Raw genomic sequence first — 14,504 nt, 5'->3', positions numbered from 1 at the left:
CATGACGCTTAGTTATGGCGGCCGCATCCCCTGCACTTGTCGATCGCATGTACGTACATGTTTGGGTTTTCCGATGCCCTGCCCATTGACCAAGCTCGCTCCCACATGCTATTTGAGTGTTTTCATTCTAATGTACACTTATACGCACGCACGCGCACCCGAATTCCCTACTGCAGCCTACCGAGCCATCGTGCACGGCAATTAGCAGAGCTGCTTTGGCTCCCGCCGAGTTATCACTCACCGTCTTGCAGCACCCCGACCGAGGGCCAGGCATCCCGACTCAGGTTTGATAAGTGGCTCTCCAAATGGTATGGCCTTTTTGGTGGGTTTTGAGCTGACGCTTTCGCTGCTTCACCCTAACCATGCAGACGCCCACGTCTCGGTTACTACAGACCAAGCTCAGATCGACCGCCAGCTGCCCGGCTGGGGGGGCAAGGAACAGATTCAGCCGCAGCCGCACTTCGAGCGGATGGCCAGCTTCGTGTCTCGAGCCCGCTCTCAGCCCTGGGCCGCTTGTGGAGCCAAATGGACCGGACCTTTTGGCTGCAAGTGCTGGTTTCTGTGGCCATCTCGATCCTTGCCACGGTTTATCTGCCCAATCCCACTCGACTCGTGCTACGTTGGTTGCACGCCACCGGTCCTCACAACGAAGATGTTGCCCAACCTTAACTTGCCACGGTCACACGCTTCTTCTTCTCTCTTTTCCTTCCTTTCTTTTGTTTTGAGTGTGAAATTGGTGCTGCGCGCCTTACCATTTTGGCCAACCGTCGTTGATGGAACCTTGGACATGTTGTCTTTCATTTGCTATTGGGCCTAATTCATTTGAGGCTTCAACTCACAAAAGTCCAGGGCAGCTCGGCTGCCAAACTTGGCCCAAAAGATAAGTACACAAGACGGGCCAGCAAATGCCCGCTGCGTCAGAAACACAGCTACCATGGCGGAGACACCCCTTGCACATCTAAATCAAACGCCGCCATGCGTCACATCGAGCGTGACGTATGCTTCAATGGCCTGCCCAGGATGAGTACGCAAGAGCCGCACCAGGCTTGGCCAGCGTTGAAAGTAAAACTGCCAGCGCAGGTTGGTCGGCACCTCGTTGGAATCGCGCAGGGCCATGACACGGTGGAGGCCAGGCATACGATGCCGAGCGCGCGCTAAATCGCTCAAAAGATCAATGGAATTGCCGGCCAGGTGCACCAGTGTCAAGTGTACAAGAGAACTACTGAGTCTTTGAAAGGCCTGCATGCACTGTCGACGCTCCGCCACGCTTGACTTTGGTGCCAGAGGCAAGCAGAGGCTGGCCCAGGGTCGAAAGCGGCAGAGACGCTCAATTTGAGCCCCTGAAAGATGCTGGCCCCGTTGGCGGAGCAAAAGAGTCTCCGCCCGCGGGCAGTGCTGATGGATAGCATCCAAGAGTTGATCAAATATGCTTGGCTCGCCCGAACGGCCCGTCAAATTGACATGCAGATGCATCACGTGTCCCCCGAGCTTGCGCAAAAAGAGGAGAACGAGGCTGAGACGGTCCGCTTGGATGGCCAAGCGTGAAATACGAGGAAGCTTTGGCTCTCCCTCAATGGCACTCAAATCACCCCCACGAACATCGAGCCACTCAATGCCCAGGGGCAGATAGAGCGTGCGTGCGTGAACTTGATCCAGCTGCAGGTAGCGCACACCGCACAGATGGCTCAGTTCGAGATCACGTTGCCGTAACACGCGTTTATACTGTTCATTGGCCTCGCGAACAAAGGTTTGCGTCAACGTTAGGGCGCGTAGAGCCTGTGGGTGCATCGACTTTTGCAGCGTAGCCTGCCACTGGGCATATCGCTGGGCTACGATGATCAACGGCGCGTCTGGCCTGGTGGCAGGAAGGCTGGCCTTGTCGAGACAACGAAATAGCTCCAAGGGCCCATCCTGTTGTTTTTGCAAATGATCATCCGTCGCACAGTTGGGAACGAGCCAGGTGATGACGTGCTGGAGATGTTTGCCGATAAGCTCCTTCGACTCGGCACTCACAGCGAGGGCATGCAGGTGGTGCACGCTCGCCGGCACGAGACTCAAGGGGATTCTTGTGGAGCGCGTCCACGCCTGCAATACCTCCAGAGCTGGCAAGGCGGCAAGAGCTGGAGCCAACGCCTCGAGTGGTCGCGAGCGCGTTGGCCATGGCATGAGGTTATCCATATCTTGAGCCACGATGCGCAGCCATTGCACCGTGTGAAAGTGATCGGGATGAGCGGCGATGAACTGCAAGACGTCGGGCAATATGCTTTCAGCAACCTCAAGGCGGACAAGAGAAAAGCGCAGCAAGAACTGGAGCCGAGTTGTTGGAAAGCGGTGAATCAGGCGCCCCACCAGATTGATGCGATGGCATTGTTGGCTCGCTGCTATCACCCGAACCCTCAGAGCACGACTCACGCAGCTCAGCCGTGCAACGGCATCAAACGGCAAGCGATCCAGAATCAGAGTCCACAATTCAATCGGCAACATCTCTAGCAAAGCACCACCACTACCACCACCAATGACCACCTCGGTCGACGCTGCCAAAGCCGCCGACAACCGCCCCGCCATCCTGAAACGGATATGAACGGTTCCAACGTTCCTTTGGGGTGAATGTCAGCTTGTCAGATTGTCAGATTTTACATTCATTATTAAATTCTTTGGGGCGATGGCGACTGTGAATGACTGACTCTGATTTGGGGGGGGAGGGCCGCAGCGATCTGCAGGTGGAAAGAGGGCCATCCGTTCCGTGCTGGTGGGGGAGAGGAGAGGAGGGAGGGAGGGAGGGAGGGCGAAAGGAGAAGGCAAAGAAAAGGTTTGGCTGATGGTCAAGATGCTGTGCGGCATGGTCTTCATGATGGGAGGATGAACACTTAAAGTGTAGGTCGCTTCCATTGACCAGCTCACATTGCCCCTTGTCGGGGGGTCACACCCAGCCTGATGGCGCGCACTGGGGAGGGCTTGCATGTGCACGCCGCGCTACGCGCGGATGGTTGTTCGGCAAGCATCAGTTGCTCCTTTCGCCGACCGATTATCCAGGCTTTACGCGCGCACCGAGGCTATTTTGATCGAACGTGCCGTGCATGGGTCGTGCCATTGGCTCAATATCGTGCGCTGCTGATACAATTTGAGCGCCTCGACTTGGGACCAGAACGCCTGATGATCAAGGCCATTCCTGACGTGGTTCTTCGCCTGACGGAGCATCCTGATTGGCAGAGGCAAGCCACTCAGCACCAAAGCTTTTCAGCCACCGAGCTCCTGGCCATCACGGGAACACGGCTTCCCCGTCGCCTCGTTCACAAGATGATGCCGTATCAGCGTGCGGGCGTGGCCTGCGCCATCGAACGGGGTGGCCGTGTCCTGTGGAGTGATGAAATGGGCCTGGGAAAGACCGTCAGCAGCCTCGCAACGGCAGCCTATTATCAAGCAGAGTGGCCCCTGTTGGTGGTCTGCCCTTCCAGTCTCAAGCTAACCTGGCACCACGAAATTTGCAAGTGGTTGCAAATCGACGAGAGTGCCATCGGGGTGGTGTCGAGTAAGAAGAGCCCCATGAACAAGCTGGTCACAATTCTTTCCTATGACCTTGCTCGCAACCTTCATGAGCACTTGACCAGTGCCGACTTTCAGGTATGTGTGGGTCCATGTGTCTCTGTCTCTGTCTCTGTGCCTGTGTCTCGGTGTGTAGATGTCACACGCTTGCTGGCATGCCTTGGGTGCTGGATTTTGTGGCGTCCCATGAGTTTATTTCCGGCCCTCACTCCCGTCTATCGGCTTTGGTGCACCAGGTAATCATTGCCGACGAATCTCATTATTTGAAAAACGGCAAAGCTGCGCGCACCAAAGCCCTGATGCCTTTACTGCACAAGGCCAAGCGAGTGTTGCTTCTATCCGGAACGCCGGCGCTGTCACGCCCCATAGAACTATACCAACAGTTGCATGCGCTAGCACCGCGACTCTTTCGCAGCGAAGTGGCTTTTGGCATCCGCTACTGCAACTCACAGCTCACCGCCTTTGGTTGGCGTCATGACGGCAGCTGCAACCAGGATGAACTACATTGCGTTCTAGAGCGCTTGGTGATGATCCGTCGCGTTAAGGCAGCTGTCCTCACTGACCTCCCACCAAAGACCAGACAGGAGGTGTATGTGCAGGCAGACCCGGCACCACTACGGGCGCTTAAAGCCATCATGCAGAAGCGAAAAGCCCTAGAGCGCCAGCTTGCGAGTTTGCACGGGTCCCAGCGCGCTCAAGGTGAACGGGCCCTGCAAGCCCTCACCACCGAGGCCTACGGCCTTACCGGTGAGGCCAAGATAAAAGGCTGTCTTCGGTACCTCGAAGATCTCATGAACCATGACGGCAAGTTGCTCATCTTTGCCCATCACAAAACCTTGCTGGACGAGCTGGCTACGTTTTTATGCCAGCGCCAGCTGCGCCACATCCGCATTGATGGGTCGACGCCCACCCACTTGCGTCAGCAGCTGTGCAATTCGTTTCAGGACGATGTCCTATGCCGCGTGGCAGTGCTCAGCATCACGACGGCGGGCACAGGACTCACGCTTCATGCTGCCAACACGGTTGTCTTTGCCGAGCTCTATTGGAACCCCGGTCACCTCTACCAGGCCGAAGATCGTGCTCACCGAGTTGGTCAGCGCCACAATGTGAACGTGCGCTACCTTCTCTGCCCGGGCACGTTAGACGACGTGATGTGGTCGCAGCTCCAACGCAAGGCAAAAATTGTCCAACGTGCCATGGCCGGTGCCTCCACCACACAGCCCAAACCTGAAGAACCTTCAAACAAGCGAGCACACACAAACCAAGCTCACGGCAACAAGCCACGGTCCCAACCCGATGACGACCGGTGCAATGAACAGCACGATCACTTGGACCTGGCCGAGCAGCCTGATGTGCTCGTGGTGGATGAGGACAGCGGTGACAAGGAGAACGAGGCGAGTCCACCACGACACCGTCAAGAGCCCGTGACTGAGGCTCAGGAGGCCCCAAGGAGCTTCGAGGATTTTGATGATTGGACGGACGCGGTGGCCGTGGCTGAGGCGGTTGAGCAACGAGTGGGCCTACCCAATCCCGCCAGGAAGCTGACTCAATCAAGTCCCCCAGCGGCTGTCGAGGCGTCTGAGTTCCAGATACAGGCGGTGTGTCCCCTGTGCACGCAAAGCGTGCTGGCTGCGCAGCTGCCTTTGCATGTGCAAAGTTGCGAGGACGTGGCTTGGCTGGAACAGTAAGAAGAGCGTGTGGTTCTGTGGAAAGGATACGACACCGCTACCGATCTGAATAACATTGATATTAAAAGGAATAAGTTATGATTGACGACCATCCACAAAGCAGGATGGAATGACTGACACCCTCAATTTATTGACCATCTCTGCTGTGATGACTTTCTTGGCCTCTCAGCCCTCTAGGGTTTTACAAGGCTCTGATGATGCATGGCGGGGCGAGACTTGTGAAAAGTTCAAAATTAAAGTTCAATTTGCAATTTGCTCGTCTTGCATTGGAAAGCAGCGCCGGTCATGGGAAAGCCTGAACCACACTAGCATTAAACTCCTTGTGCAGGAGCCTCTTCGGCTTGAGCTAGCTGCATGACGAGTGCTGCAGCAGAAAGGCGACCTTCTGTGTCTGCTTGTTCCATGCCATGGCTCCAGGATACGCGGCCAAAGCGCTGGATCTGAAACTCAACCTCGGCACGCGCTGCATCGGCTGCCTCCTGAGCCGTCAAGTCCTGTTCGAGCATGGCCAAAGCGATGACCAAGGAGCGTGTTGTATCTGTGGCCAACTCCATCGCTATGCATTACCATAAGCGAAATGTCAGGTTGTCATTGGGAAAGAAGCGTGCAAAACATGGTTCCAGATTTTTATCAAGGATAGTTGTGTGCGCTGGGACTGACCACTCAACTGCCAATGTGGCAGGTGATACAGGCGATCCACGACGGCGGCCAGCGTCGTCTCGGGCTGTTCAATCTCCAGCAGGCGAGTGGTATGCAGAGGGCCATAACGCTGCTCGGAGACAAGGCCATGAAAGCAAAACAAAAGGTACCACCACCCTCGAATGAGACATGCGCGAATTCGAGTCAGGGCAGCAGCAACCTTCCAGAGAGTGCGGCTTGGAGTCTTCAGGTTGGGTGCTCACCTCTTGGAACTTGCTCACAAGGGGATCCCAGCTGCGGGCTTCAAAAGTACTGAGTGCGCTCTCTGGATCAGCATCACGAAAAACAACCGTATCTGTCTCCAAAAATGGCATCAAGCCTGACACGCGCTCGTCTGCAAGGTATAATTGGTCGTCTGTCGGTCAGGCACCCGTTGGCCACTCAAAAGCCCGGGCAGGGAGCAGATGATGGAATCTGGGACTCATACCGCGCATTTGCTTGGAAGGGTGGTCTAGGGCCGTGTTGCTGAGCGCACTCACATACATGGTGGCCTGGGGACCACGCAACATCGATGAGCCAGATCTGTGCGCCGCTCGCTGTCGCTCATCGGCCGAAGATTCTGGGCATTGACGTGCGGGGAAGGAATGACTTGAGACGTACCGGCGTGAGATGTTCACCCTGAGTGGCCCACTCCATGGCAACGATGTGTGCCAATTCATCGCTGTGTACCTGCCACAAGTCGAATGGCACACCCGTGGAGGCACAAGCACAACATGAGCTGCGCCACTCTTTTACCCCCCTCAGCGTCAAGGTCGTATACGCACCGAGAACTTCTTGCCCATGGGCGTCTTGAGATGGCGCTGATCCAGAAAGACGCCATACTTGTCACCATCCTTTTCCACGCGCACCTACAACAAGAATGGCCCAAAACGCCAAAGGTTGAATCATGGCTTCCGCCGCCTGGCTCCTGGCTCCTGGCTCCTGGCTGCGTTCATCGTGTGTGTCACATGGCCAATTCACACGTCATCACAGTCACACCTTATTCCAAAAGCGACGAATCTTCTCTTGAGAGGTGGCCTTGCCCGAGGGTTGTGACGACTCGTGTCGTCGACCCATACGGGCTCCCATGTTTACCAGGCCACACCGAGCCAGACCGGTAGCCATCGACGGGCGCCACCCGGTTCGCATCATCATCGTGGTTGTGCTCATGGCCATGTTGTCGGATGGAGTGAAAAATGATGACAACGCAACGCAAACGCAACGCTTCGTCTCTCTCTCTCTCTCTCTCTCTCTCTCTCTCTCTCTCGCTCTCTCGCTCTCTCTCTGTGGGTGAGGCGGCGTGATGGTGATCAGGCAGTGTGCTTGAAGGCAGTGCCAAGAATGTAGTCAAATTTCGGATGATATTCGGGGCGCACACACACACACACACACACACACACACACACACACACACACACACACACACACACACACACACACACACACACACACACACATCGCTATTAGTATCATTCTCGTTATTGGTATCATTATCAAAAGGTGTTGAGACAGACATAGTCAGCCGGAACAGCCATAGTCAGCCGGAACACAATAGCAGAGACTTGGATGAGAGCATCTGAGAGTTGGGCATCGGAGGCCACTTGACATGTGCATACACTAAGCTTGTCACACCCCGATGAGACCTGCAGCCAAATGGCCACTGGCCACGTTGAGAGCTTCCACTGTGACCCAATGCGATCCGTTGAATGCCTCAACCACGTTCAACATGTTGTCGGCTGCATGTCCACCAGCTGCGAAGAGCAGGTCATTCACCACAACCACACCCAAGCCCAGTCGGGGCACGTGCATATGCACGCCGCGTGACCATGCCGTGCCGTTGAATACTTCGACGGCATTGGTTTGCGAGATCTCATCGACTTGACCTCCAACAAGATACATCAAGCCTTGCCAAATGCCAAGACCTGCAAAAGCACGGCCCCTCTCGAGACGAGGCTTCCAAATCCAGGAGGTGCCATTCAGAGCCTCTACCGAGTCGATGCTCTCCTTGTGCCAGCCTCCCACCACGTACAACACGCCCAGGTAGACGGCAGCCTGACAGGCAAAACGAGGCGCCTGCAGGGATGGGCCAGGTTGCCACGAGTCACCATCAAAGAACTCGGTCGTGTTGGTCACCACCGAAAAGTCCGTTTCCCCACCCATGACCCAAAGTTTGTCTTGAAAGACCGCGACGCCCGGAGAGTAGCGCGGCTCTCGTAGGCTGGGTTGCGTTTTCCACATTGCACCGTCAAACGCTTCCACTGTGCTGAGAAAGGAGGCATTGAAGCCGCCGAGAGCAAAGAGTTGCCCGCGGAATTGAGTTGCCGACAAGCCGTAGCGTGGCGTCGGCAAGGCTGGCCCTTGGTGCCAACGGCCCTGCGAGTAGATCTGCATGTTGGGCAGTGTGGTCGAGCCGGCGCCTCCGCCCAGGACGCACATCTTTGGTCCGAGCGCCCAGGGATAAATGTTTTGGACGACGGTGCGGAGAGTCTTGACTTCCGCTTGAAGACTCGCATAGGCTTGCTCCAGAGCGGCATGACTCGCCGCGAGCCTCGCCACATCCACACCGCCCACTAAGACGGTGCCATTTCCTGCCGTATTGTTCACGTGAAGGCGACCGTCCGCATCCACGGACAAGAGAGCTGTAGCGGGCAACCGCTGCTGCAAATCGGTCAACTTCTCAGTGACACGCACTTCTAAAACCATGTGTTCAGACCACAGAAACGGTGTGAGGTTGATAAATCGAGCGCGATGCGCGCAGAGCCTTGGAGCCCCGTTGATAAGGCTCACCGTTGATGAGCAGATCGGTGGCATTGCGAATGGCCAGCGTGTTATCAGCAGTCACCTCGAGCCACACATGGCCTTGTGCCCCAAGAGAAGCGGGTTGGGCCCACAACACCAGGACGAACATGAGCCACTTGGGCGCCATGTCGGTGCCAGCTTGGATGGAGCCGCCAATCTTGTTTTCCTTGAATGTCCTTTGTTGGGCTGAGAAAGGTGAAAAAGGCCAATGGGGCTGAAAGGGCCGCGCTTCGCATCAAATGCGATAATGTCTGTAGGCTGTTCAACCCCACCTCGGCCCGCCTTGCCGTGCCACCCTCCACGGAATGAGGAGTCGACCCCAGTGCAAGCGTCCCGTTTCCGGTCTCAGCAGGACCTCGAATGATTTTTTTTGCTGAATTCACATGTCAGACATTCTTCTTCTTCTTCTTCTTCTTCTTGTTTGTGTTCAGTGTTGTCGTTGGTTGTTGTTTTTCAGTGGTGTTTGTTCCTTTTGTTCCCTGTTGTTGCTACATGTGGTAGTTGTGCTTTTCCTTTGTGTCTTTGCTCTTTACTTCTCTCTTTCTCAAACTGACCAAACCAATTCATTTCTTTTCTTCTTCTTCTTCTTCTTTTTCTTCTTCTTCTTCTCTGTCTCTTCGGAAGACGCGACAACCAGTACACGCTTTGACAGGGTGGATGGTTGTCTTGTTGTCGGTCGTCGCGGTTTGTAGTGTGCGCTGATGACGGACAGACGGGACACAGGGATTCATTTTGCGTTTGTGACACTTGTCGTGAAGTTGGTCGTTGTCCTTTGGGTGGATCAATTCAGTTGCCTTGAAAACGAGCAAAACAAGAAAGGAGACCATGGGTGGTGTGGATGTGACGACAACACGGCGTCATACGACCGGAATCACTTTAAAACTCAGCATCAAAAGGATAGTACTTGTGCTCGCGATCACGAGGCACAACCTTGCCATCAACCTCCTTGGTGGGCATGCAGGCACGGAAGCCACGATCCAAGGCAGCAATGGCCTTCATCTCATCGTCAGTCAAGGTGAAGTCAAAGACTTCAAAGTTGGCCTTGATGCGCGCCGGCGTCACCGACTTGGGGATGACAACCACACCGCGCTGCGCCTGGAACTTGATGCAAATCTGAGCAGGCGACTTTTTGTACTTTTCGGCAATCTCCTTCAGCTTGGCATCATCCAAGGGCTTGGGCTCGTCTTCCTTGGCCCAAGGTCGGTCAGGTGAGCCCAAGGGGCTGTAGGCGGTAGATACAATGTTGTGTGCCTTGCAAAAGTCAATCAGCTTGGTGTTCTGAAAGTACGGGTGGCTCTCAATCTGCAAGACGGCTGGCTTGATGCGCGCGTTTTCCACCACCTCCTTGATCTGCATCGTAGTTCAAGTACCGCCAGATGCCGAATGTGTGAGATATCCGGAGGGATTCATATATCAATCAGCTCTGTGCGGGTGCGGGTGCGCGCCCAATCTTCGACAAACCTGGAGCGAGTTGAAGTTGGACAAGCCAATGGCCTTGACAAGACCGGCATCAACGAGCTCCTCCATGGCCTTCCATGTGTCCACGGGGGGCGTCTCATCATCTACGCACGCGCAAGTCAAGTTGTGAAGAGGTCGCATGGCAGATTGGATGGCGTGTACGAAGAAGACAGACGCATAACATCGGTGATCAAGCTGCCATGCAAAGCCAAACCAGGGACTCACAAATGAGGTTGCCGTCGGCATCACGAGGGAACTTGTCATCGCCCGCCTAGCCAAAGGAAATCCTTGTGAGCAAGCTCAAGCATAGCGGGCCAACCGTGCTACTCGAGGAGGAAGTTGGTCTCACCTTGAAGCCCGTGGGCCAGTGAATCAGATACAGGTCCAGGTACGACAGACCAAGATCCTTGAGAGTCTGCTCGCAGGCACCACTGGAAATAGAAACAAGATGGAAGATTTTTAATAAAATAAGAATGAAAAAAAAGGACCAGAGGGGCAAGCGCCCATCGAACCAGAGGGGCAAGCGCAGGTCAACTGGCAGACGTACCGCACGAGCTCGGGCTTGTGCACGCTGTTCCAAAGCTGTGGGGCAACATGGACCATGAGACACAAGAGTCGCTTAGCTGGCCGGCCTGGCTAGCGACACAATCGGCGTACCTTGCTGGTGATGAAGACGTCCTCTCGCGCAATGCCGCTGTCAAAAGCGGCCTTGAGACCTTGGCCAACCTCAGCCTCGTTGCCATACACGGCAGCGCAGTCTGTGTAAAACGCCAGTCCATGAGTTGAAAGCGGGTGGTTGGGCACGTGCAAAGAGGCGGAAGCAAGAGGAAGAGTGGAAGAGGTTGGCAGCGCAACAATTGGCCCGTGTTTCTGGACTGGACTGACCAACGTGACGGTATCCAGCTTCAAGGGCCACCTTGACAGCCGTTTCCACCTAGAGAAAATGCAGAGGAACGGAGCCATGCATGGGCATGAGCGAGGCAGCAAGCATTCGCCTGGCCATACCGCTGCGGTGTGGAGTGTGCGTGATGCAAAGGTTTGACAATTGAAGGATGTGTGTGATAAACCAGCAAGTCAACGACTCAAAGGCGTCGTCCTGACGGTAGACAAGCACAGACCGCGTGGGGCTTGGACTTCCATGTGCCCAGCCCAACGAGAGGCATACGCTGTCCCGTGTGCAACGTGACACTGTGGCGCCGTTGCTGAATGGAAGCGCGCGTGGACTGATGAAGCAAGCTCGCGCTGGCCACAATGGCCAGAGTTGCCAACCACTAACAAGCCCATCGATCGACGGCCACAAAGCCAAGCAGCACGGCGCCGTGGGAAGGATCTCAAGAGATGATTGAAGAATTGGAAGCAAAGAAAGTAGAATGTCGAGCTTTGTCTCTGCCTTTGTTTGTTTGTTTGTCTTGGTGAATTTGATGCCTGGCGGCCCTCGCATCCTGTCTCCCACTAAAATAAACCAGTATGTTTTTTTTTTTTCTGTCTTGAAAATTGGAAAGCCGAAGCAAGGTGGCTCAAATGCAATCACATACCTGTCCAGGCTTGGACTTCCAGGTACCCAGGCCTACCAAAGGCATCTTGGCTCCCGTGTGAAGCACGGCATTGTTTCCTTCAATCGTCTAACAGAAGATCAAACCCACAAGAATAGCATCCCAGTGAGTGGTGAGGAAAAATAATTTGGCTGCCCCCTAACCCTTGCCAGGTTGTAAGATCCTAGCATGCCTCACCGTCATGATGGCGGGGATTTGGTCGCTGCTGTTGTTTGCAATTGTGCCTACCAAAGGCAAGCGAAGAAGATGTGAGATGATGATCTTGAAGAAGCCAGGTCGTCCCTCTTCTTGCTCCGGCTCCGAAGAACCTGAGAAGCTTTCTCAACCCAAAACACAGAGGCAGCTCACTACACCCCCTTCTCAACCCGAGTCCCTGGCCCCAATCCCATCCCCCATTCCTGACCCCGCCCGCCCTTTTGCCGAGATTTCCGAGATGAAACCCGGAACGGAGCCCTCAGTGACCACCGCTCACTGACGATTCAATCTCTGTGCCACTGAACAAGACCAAGCCAACGCACTCACCACTACAACAAAAACAAATAAAATGCTTCAACTGTGCAGCGTGTGTATTGTATATGTGTATATGTGTGTGTGTGTGTGTGTGTGTGTGTGCATGCAGGGTGTGATGAAGGAAACGATGACAACAAGCGAAAAAGTTTAAAGTGTGAATAATATTACAATTTCTCTTGCGAGTATTCCTTCTCTGTCTCTCTCTCTCTCTGTCTCGTTCTTCGTTCGTGATGGCGCCTGGGGTGCCGCGGGCACGACGAGGACGGGTGGGCCCCATGGGAAGCGGGGGTCAACCACGGGAAGCAACAGAATATGGCGGCTGGTCTCGGTATTCAAGCCGTGGGTATCTGGCTCTCGGCCTTATCGTTCTCGTGGTGCTCTACCTTGGCAGCACGCTGTTGATCCACTCTTGGCATGACACCGCGCCCGCCCTGGTTTGTCCTCAGCACACATGATGCCCCCTTCTCGATCCGGCGCTTTCACGTACCTCTGGTTCATGGCTGCACAGATGAGTTCATCTTGTGCCGACGATGTTTGCCTTTTTTTCTCCCGCCGCGATGTAGGGCCGCGATCACGAACTGAGCGATGCAGAGCTCGCCAGCGTGGTGGACCGTGTGTCAGCAGATCGTGTTCAGCACGAACTCTTGCCACGCATCCTCGTGCCGCGCGTCGTGGGATCTGCCAATCACCGGACAGTCCGCGAGGTATTTCCTGGCGCCATGTCCGCCGGCCCATAAACTGCTTTGACCCCTCGACTCTAGCATCATCGAACTCGCGATGGCGATTTACTCACCTCAACTCTGCATGCCGCTTGTGCAGTATTTGATCCAACAGATGGAAATTGCTGGCTTTACTGTGGAGCTCGATACGTTTTGGGCCAACACCCCACTCGGCCGCAAGGAGTTTCACAACATAAGTCTGTGCATGCCGCCGCCCCGTCTGTATGGTGAGCCCACTGGACAGGCGCTAACGTCTCCTCACCAATTGCGGGTTGGTGGTCATCAGTTGCTACCCTAGATCCTACGCAGCCACGACGCCTGGTGGTTGGCGCTCACTATGACAGCAAATACTTTCCCGAGGATAGCCCCCATGTGAGTTGAGCTCTCCCTTTCCGCATCACAACAGGTGGAGAGACCCTGCACTCTGCTCACGCAGCGGAACAATGGGAGAAAATTTGCAGTTTGGCTTTACAGCCGCCACCGACTCGGCCGTGCCCTGCGCCATGCTGCTTGACATGGTCCATGCTCTTCAACCAGCCTTGACTCGACGCGCCAAGGTGTGCTTCACTTGAACGCCTTCGGCCCGCCTGACTTCCCCGGATCTCTTTTTTCCTTGGCATGTCCATCAATCACGTGTCTCTCGCATGTGTGCCTCCTTAGGCGCTGGGGACCACGCTGCAAATCATCTTCCTGGATGGCGAAGAAGCATTTGCTCAGTGGTAAGAATGCGCTTGGACACGTGTGCGTCGTTATGACCGAACATTGTACCAACCAATTACCAACTCTGTGAGAAGCTAAGCAAATACCATGCGCGTTTCTAGGAATAGCAAAGACTCCATTTACGGAGCCCGACATCTGGCCACCAAATGGTCCAAGCAACCAGCGAAGCGTACGTCCCGAGCCTGCTGCCCCTGGCTGCCATGTGGAATATTGCATTTCTTCTTGGCAAGCCTTGTCCACCCTGCCCTGATTAAACAGTGTTGGCCGAATTTCTGCAGGCCACGCCAAGGCGCATGCCGATAACAACATGCTCAAGACAATCGAACTGTTTATCCTGCTGGATTTGATTGGTGGGCCTCAGCCCAACTTTATCAGCCTCCAAAAACCCACGGACAAACACTTTGGGCGCATGGCTGACCTCGAGCGTCGCCTCGACCGCCTTGGTTTGTTGGAGCAGCACTCGGCAATGTATCTCAACGATGGCTATCGCGGGTGCGCTTGGATATCATTCGTTGCACTCAACGCTGGCTTGGATGCACCCTGAATCTGATGCTCACCCTTGCTTCTTTTTCTTCGTTCCAGCCGCCGTCCTCTGATTGAAGATGATCACATCCCCTTTGTCAAGCGGCATGTCCCTGTGCTGCATTTAATACCGACGCCCTTTCCCAGGACTTGGCATACCATCGAAGATAATCTCGAGAGTCTAGACTGGCCCAGTATTGCCAATCTGCACAAAATTACAACAGCATTTGTTGCTCAGTATCTGCTGCTGCATGACTTTTAGCGCCAGCTGGCTTGTGACGGCGATCAATCTCAATTTATTCTGGATTGTTTGT

At 54.8% G+C, this 14,504-nt stretch overlaps 5 protein-coding genes across 5 annotated transcripts; 2 read left to right on the top strand and 3 right to left on the bottom strand.

Moving 5' to 3' along the window:
• Positions 1 to 963: 963 nt before the first annotated feature.
• On the bottom strand, positions 964 to 2,565 carry MONBRDRAFT_9162 (uncharacterized protein; the record flags this gene model as incomplete). Its single annotated transcript, XM_001746763.1, has 1 exon — positions 964 to 2,565. One exon carries the CDS (start codon positions 2,563 to 2,565, stop codon positions 964 to 966), a length of 1,602 nt encoding a protein of 533 aa, XP_001746815.1.
• Positions 2,566 to 2,934: 369 nt separating this feature from the next.
• Positions 2,935 to 5,231, top strand: MONBRDRAFT_9161 (uncharacterized protein; the record flags this gene model as incomplete). The annotated part of the gene is made up of 2 exons (XM_001746880.1): positions 2,935 to 3,621; positions 3,780 to 5,231. The coding sequence occupies 2 exons, from the start codon at positions 2,935 to 2,937 to the stop codon at positions 5,229 to 5,231; spliced, it is 2,139 nt and encodes a 712-aa protein (XP_001746932.1).
• Positions 5,232 to 5,459: 228 nt separating this feature from the next.
• Positions 5,460 to 8,835, bottom strand: MONBRDRAFT_32882 (uncharacterized protein; the record flags this gene model as incomplete). Its single annotated transcript, XM_001746762.1, has 9 exons — positions 5,460 to 5,787; positions 5,892 to 6,000; positions 6,134 to 6,225; positions 6,358 to 6,421; positions 6,531 to 6,599; positions 6,695 to 6,778; positions 7,015 to 7,383; positions 7,542 to 8,602; positions 8,697 to 8,835. 9 exons carry the CDS (start codon positions 8,833 to 8,835, stop codon positions 5,543 to 5,545), a joined length of 2,232 nt encoding a protein of 743 aa, XP_001746814.1. The 3' UTR covers positions 5,460 to 5,542.
• A 640-nt stretch (positions 8,836 to 9,475) lies between these two features.
• MONBRDRAFT_32881 (uncharacterized protein) lies at positions 9,476 to 11,927 on the bottom strand. The gene is made up of 9 exons (XM_001746761.1): positions 11,897 to 11,927; positions 11,702 to 11,788; positions 11,052 to 11,100; positions 10,824 to 10,924; positions 10,714 to 10,748; positions 10,516 to 10,597; positions 10,392 to 10,437; positions 10,170 to 10,270; positions 9,476 to 10,058 (listed from the first exon to the last, which is right to left on the bottom strand). The coding sequence occupies exons 1-9, from the start codon at positions 11,900 to 11,902 to the stop codon at positions 9,585 to 9,587; spliced, it is 981 nt and encodes a 326-aa protein (XP_001746813.1). The 5' UTR covers positions 11,903 to 11,927; the 3' UTR covers positions 9,476 to 9,584.
• Positions 11,928 to 13,006: 1,079 nt separating this feature from the next.
• On the top strand, positions 13,007 to 14,452 carry MONBRDRAFT_9158 (uncharacterized protein; the record flags this gene model as incomplete). The annotated part of the gene is made up of 3 exons (XM_001746879.1): positions 13,007 to 13,175; positions 13,947 to 14,160; positions 14,251 to 14,452. The coding sequence occupies 3 exons, from the start codon at positions 13,007 to 13,009 to the stop codon at positions 14,450 to 14,452; spliced, it is 585 nt and encodes a 194-aa protein (XP_001746931.1).
• Between the last annotated feature and the right edge of the window lie 52 nt (positions 14,453 to 14,504).

This window comes from Monosiga brevicollis, genomic scaffold, assembly GCF_000002865.3.
Source record: "Monosiga brevicollis MX1 MONBRscaffold_14 genomic scaffold, whole genome shotgun sequence".
Classification (NCBI taxonomy): Eukaryota; class Choanoflagellata; order Craspedida; family Salpingoecidae; genus Monosiga; species Monosiga brevicollis.
Note: the sequence above shows the minus strand (reverse complement) of the source record. Positions and strands in the feature narration are given on the sequence as shown.